General features: G+C 44.3%; 1 protein-coding gene across 2 annotated transcripts; it reads left to right on the forward strand.

Moving 5' to 3' along the window:
* The first annotated feature begins 222 nt into the window (after window positions 1-222).
* Window positions 223-2272, forward strand: LOC141804564 (transcription factor HES-1-like). 2 transcript variants are annotated; one of them, XM_074689042.1, is made up of 5 exons: window positions 738-808; window positions 967-1074; window positions 1172-1267; window positions 1355-1442; window positions 1719-2272. In XM_074689042.1, the coding sequence occupies exons 2-5, from the start codon at window positions 967-969 to the stop codon at window positions 2153-2155; spliced, it is 729 nt and encodes a 242-aa protein (XP_074545143.1). In that variant the 5' UTR covers window positions 738-808; the 3' UTR covers window positions 2156-2272. The 2 variants fall into 2 exon arrangements, with proteins under 2 accessions (XP_074545142.1, XP_074545143.1); XM_074689041.1 differs by having other exon boundaries at window positions 223-1074.
* The last annotated feature ends 1181 nt before the right edge of the window (window positions 2273-3453 follow it).

Consider the following 3453-nt stretch of genomic DNA (forward strand, 5'->3'; position numbering starts at 1 on the left):
CGAACTTAGATGTTCTACATCTAAGGGGGCTACTTTTTTATTTGTGTATACCCTATCCCAACCTGATACACATAAATACATAAAAGATCAACTCTATGTAAGTTAGTCAGAACATAAAATGCTTGTTTCCTTAATCTAAGGATGAGTTCTAGATGATACCTTTTTGAGAAATGCAAAGCTCGTTAACCTGGAAATTTTATACAGGAACAACAGGATACTCCGAGGTACAAGTGTCTTAGATTTGTCTGACCAAAACCAAAATATTAAACGCATGCAATTACCACTTATCACGTGGCTTAATTAAGGATGAAAGCTAGTTTTAAGGTTTCCAAACAAATTAAATGGAAAAATATATTATTGGCGTTTACAATTAGATTAAACCTTGAATCAGATTCATTGATGGATCTGGCAGTAGCCAATCTGATGTTGCTTTTCTCTTTCAGGCAAAACTTTAAAAAAAGCTTGAGTTAATGTAAAACCTCAGGCTTCCCTGTGATGTATCATCTTCGACATCCTCTTATAACAAATTTAGTTTTATGTGAGGAGTAACACACCTGTAGCCGAGCTGGAGCGACCCAGATTCCTTCAACAGTTAACCATGGAGCACCTTCTCTCACTGACCCTTTCATTGCACCCTGACTGGTAGCCAATGGCAGCGTCTCGTCGCACGAGCCCGCCGCCTCCCCGGCACCGTGTCCCGCGCGCTCATTGGACGGAGAGAAGAAACCCAGGAACGTCTCACACGAGCCGCTCGCGTGCAAGCTCGCGCTCTATAAATAAAACGTGAGGCGCTGGAAACAGGAGCAGAGTGAGTGTTGGCATGTGGAGGGGACAGAAGTCACCGCAGTCATTTATCTTCTGTTAACTGCACTGATTCGTCAGGAGAAGGCGGGACTCACCACACTGGACTGACTTTTTATTTTTGTTTATCATTCTGGTACTCATAAACTTTGGTTTAACTTGAAGATGCCTGCCGGAACTTTTGAGAGGACATCTCCATCCTCTGTGGCTGCGACACCGGCCAGAGGAGACTCCACACCGGAGAAACCCCGCACTCTGACAGAAAACAGAAAGGTAGGCTGGGTTACCTGTTTATTTTATCTTGCATTTTGTATAATGTCAACATTTTAAAACTCTTCTCTGAATATTCCAATTTCCTGTTTTCCTCCAGTCGTCCAAACCCATCATGGAGAAGAGGAGACGCGCGCGCATTAACGAGAGTCTGGGCCAGCTGAAGACCCTCATCATGGACGCACTAAAGAAAGATGTAAGTGCATGGGAAATTGTTTTTTATTCAACATAAGCTTAATTTTGGAATGAAACAAAGCTAAAACATTATCTTTCATTTTTTTAGAGCTCCAGACACTCCAAACTGGAGAAGGCAGACATCCTGGAGATGACTGTGAAGCACCTCAGGAACCTGCAGCGGCTTCAGATGACTGGTGAGCAAACCTGGGCTCCATCTATGACATGTTAATGTGTGAAATAGTTTACAGATGCAGAACTTTAGATGGTCTACATTCCCACAGTCTCTTGCTGGCACAAAGCTGGTGGTTTTCTACCATTAAAACTGATTTCAGGCCCGTTACACAAGCTAGTTTTTCACAGTATTACAGATATTCCTGCATTCCATCTGCTCTCCATATTACCTTTTTATCCATCTACCCATCTATCCATCCTTCTATCTATGTTTCATGTATATTTTATTTCCTTTACAGCTGCAGTAAACACAGATCCATCTGTTCTGGGTAAATACAGAGCCGGCTTCAGTGAGTGTGTAGGCGAGGTCACCCGCTTCCTGTCCACGTGTAAAGGCGTGAACGCAGATGTGAGGACTCGCCTCCTCAGCCACCTGGCAGCCTGTGTGACCCAAATCAACGCTGTCAACTTCTACACACCTCACCCAGGTGCTCCAGGACTTAGACAGACCAGCCCACAGATCCCTCAGATGCCTTGCAAAAGTGACTCAGCGATGCCTGTCTCCCCAGGAGCTATGAAGATGTACGGAGGTTTCCAGGTCATGCCAACAACAGATGGACAGTTTGCTTTTCTGGTCCCTAGCGCGGCTCTTGTGCCTCTGAGCATGCAAAACAGCCAGCACATGTCACCTGTCGCACCTCCACTCACTTCAGACTCTGTGTGGAGACCATGGTAACTCATCTGCTGGAAAAGGACTATCAAACTATTAAAAAACAAACACTGATTAATGTACATTTTGTAAATGTTTTAAACCCTCTTTGGAGGAATGTTTACACACATTTGTGTTTTTATATGGACGTGTTCTGTAGATATTCATGGCCTTTTTGTGTTGTGATTTGCTGCAGGAGATCTAGAAAAATCCTTGAAAGTTGTACTAAAGCACTGATTTTTTTGAGATGAATAAAATGTTTCTATAATGTTTCTACAATATTGTATGCTACGACTTCTTTATTCTTCTCCATACCAAAAAATCCATCTAGTTTTGTGCTGATGATCAAATTTAGGGTATTTTGTAACAGTCATTTCAGTCAGGCTATATTGCATCCTGTCTGACAGTAACTGGTGCTGGTGATTTGAAACCGAAATGAGAAAAACTTGAAAAAAAAATTGCTCTTCCTCTGAGGGACAACTGAAGCACTTTAGTCAGTAGCTGTGTGTTGTGTCTCATTTGAAAGTTTAACTGTTTGATTCTCAGCTCCTGCAGTCTACTCATCAAAGTGTCAGGGGGAAAGACACTGAACTCAAGCCATCGCTGTCTTTAATGTGATTAGCAGCGGTGGGCATTGGGCACTTTCAGCAGCGGCCTCTGCTCCTGGCGTGTGAATGTGTGTGAAAAGGCGAAATTGACATGTAGTATAAAGGTGCTTTGAACGGTCAGAAGATCAGAAAAGCGCTGTGTAAGAGCAGTCCATTACCATACATGGACACAACCTCTTGACACGGTGGCCTGTAAAATCGATTTAAAATGTTGAGATGATATAAGTGTGTGATTGCACAATGGCTCCTCAGCAGCAGCCTGCAGACTCAGCCCAATCTTTGTCCGTTAAGTGGACAGTTGAAGCGCTGACGGTCACAGCGTGTGTCCTGAGCGTGGTGCTCACACAGCGGGACACAAGCAGAGCGTGGCCAGAGGTCACAGGTGCCCCTCATTCATGCTCCAAAGACAACGCAGCTCCAGCAGCATGTTGCCCTGAAGCTGGCAACCCATCAACAGACCTGGCAGCCCATCACCAGAAGACAGGGCCTCCCTTTGATGGCATCACACAGTGGCACCTCCAGAGGCTGACACACACACACACACACACACACACACACACACACACACACACACACACACACACACACACACACACACACACACCACCATCATTTGGTTGTTCCTTATTTAATATTCATGGAATTTCAGGGATTAGGTCAAAACAAAAATAAGTGCAGCTGTAACCTCTGTGTTTCTCACAGCGCTGATTCTGCTTC

This window comes from Halichoeres trimaculatus, unplaced genomic scaffold, assembly GCF_033239565.1.
Source record: "Halichoeres trimaculatus isolate MK-OKI-2021-1 unplaced genomic scaffold, fHalTri1.1 fHalTri1_scaffold_15, whole genome shotgun sequence".
Taxonomy (NCBI): Eukaryota; Metazoa; Chordata; class Actinopteri; order Labriformes; family Labridae; genus Halichoeres; species Halichoeres trimaculatus.

Bases quoted from the DNA above. Each gene is read 5' to 3' on its own strand.
- LOC141804564 (XM_074689041.1), top strand. From the start codon at position 967: ATGCCTGCCGGAACTTTTGAGAGGACATCTCCATCCTCTGTGGCTGCG. The intron at 1,268-1,354 runs GTAAGTGCATGG...TCATTTTTTTAG, and splicing joins TGGACGCACTAAAGAAAGAT to AGCTCCAGACACTCCAAACT. The intron at 1,443-1,718 runs GTGAGCAAACCT...TTTCCTTTACAG, and splicing joins GCAGCGGCTTCAGATGACTG to CTGCAGTAAACACAGATCCA.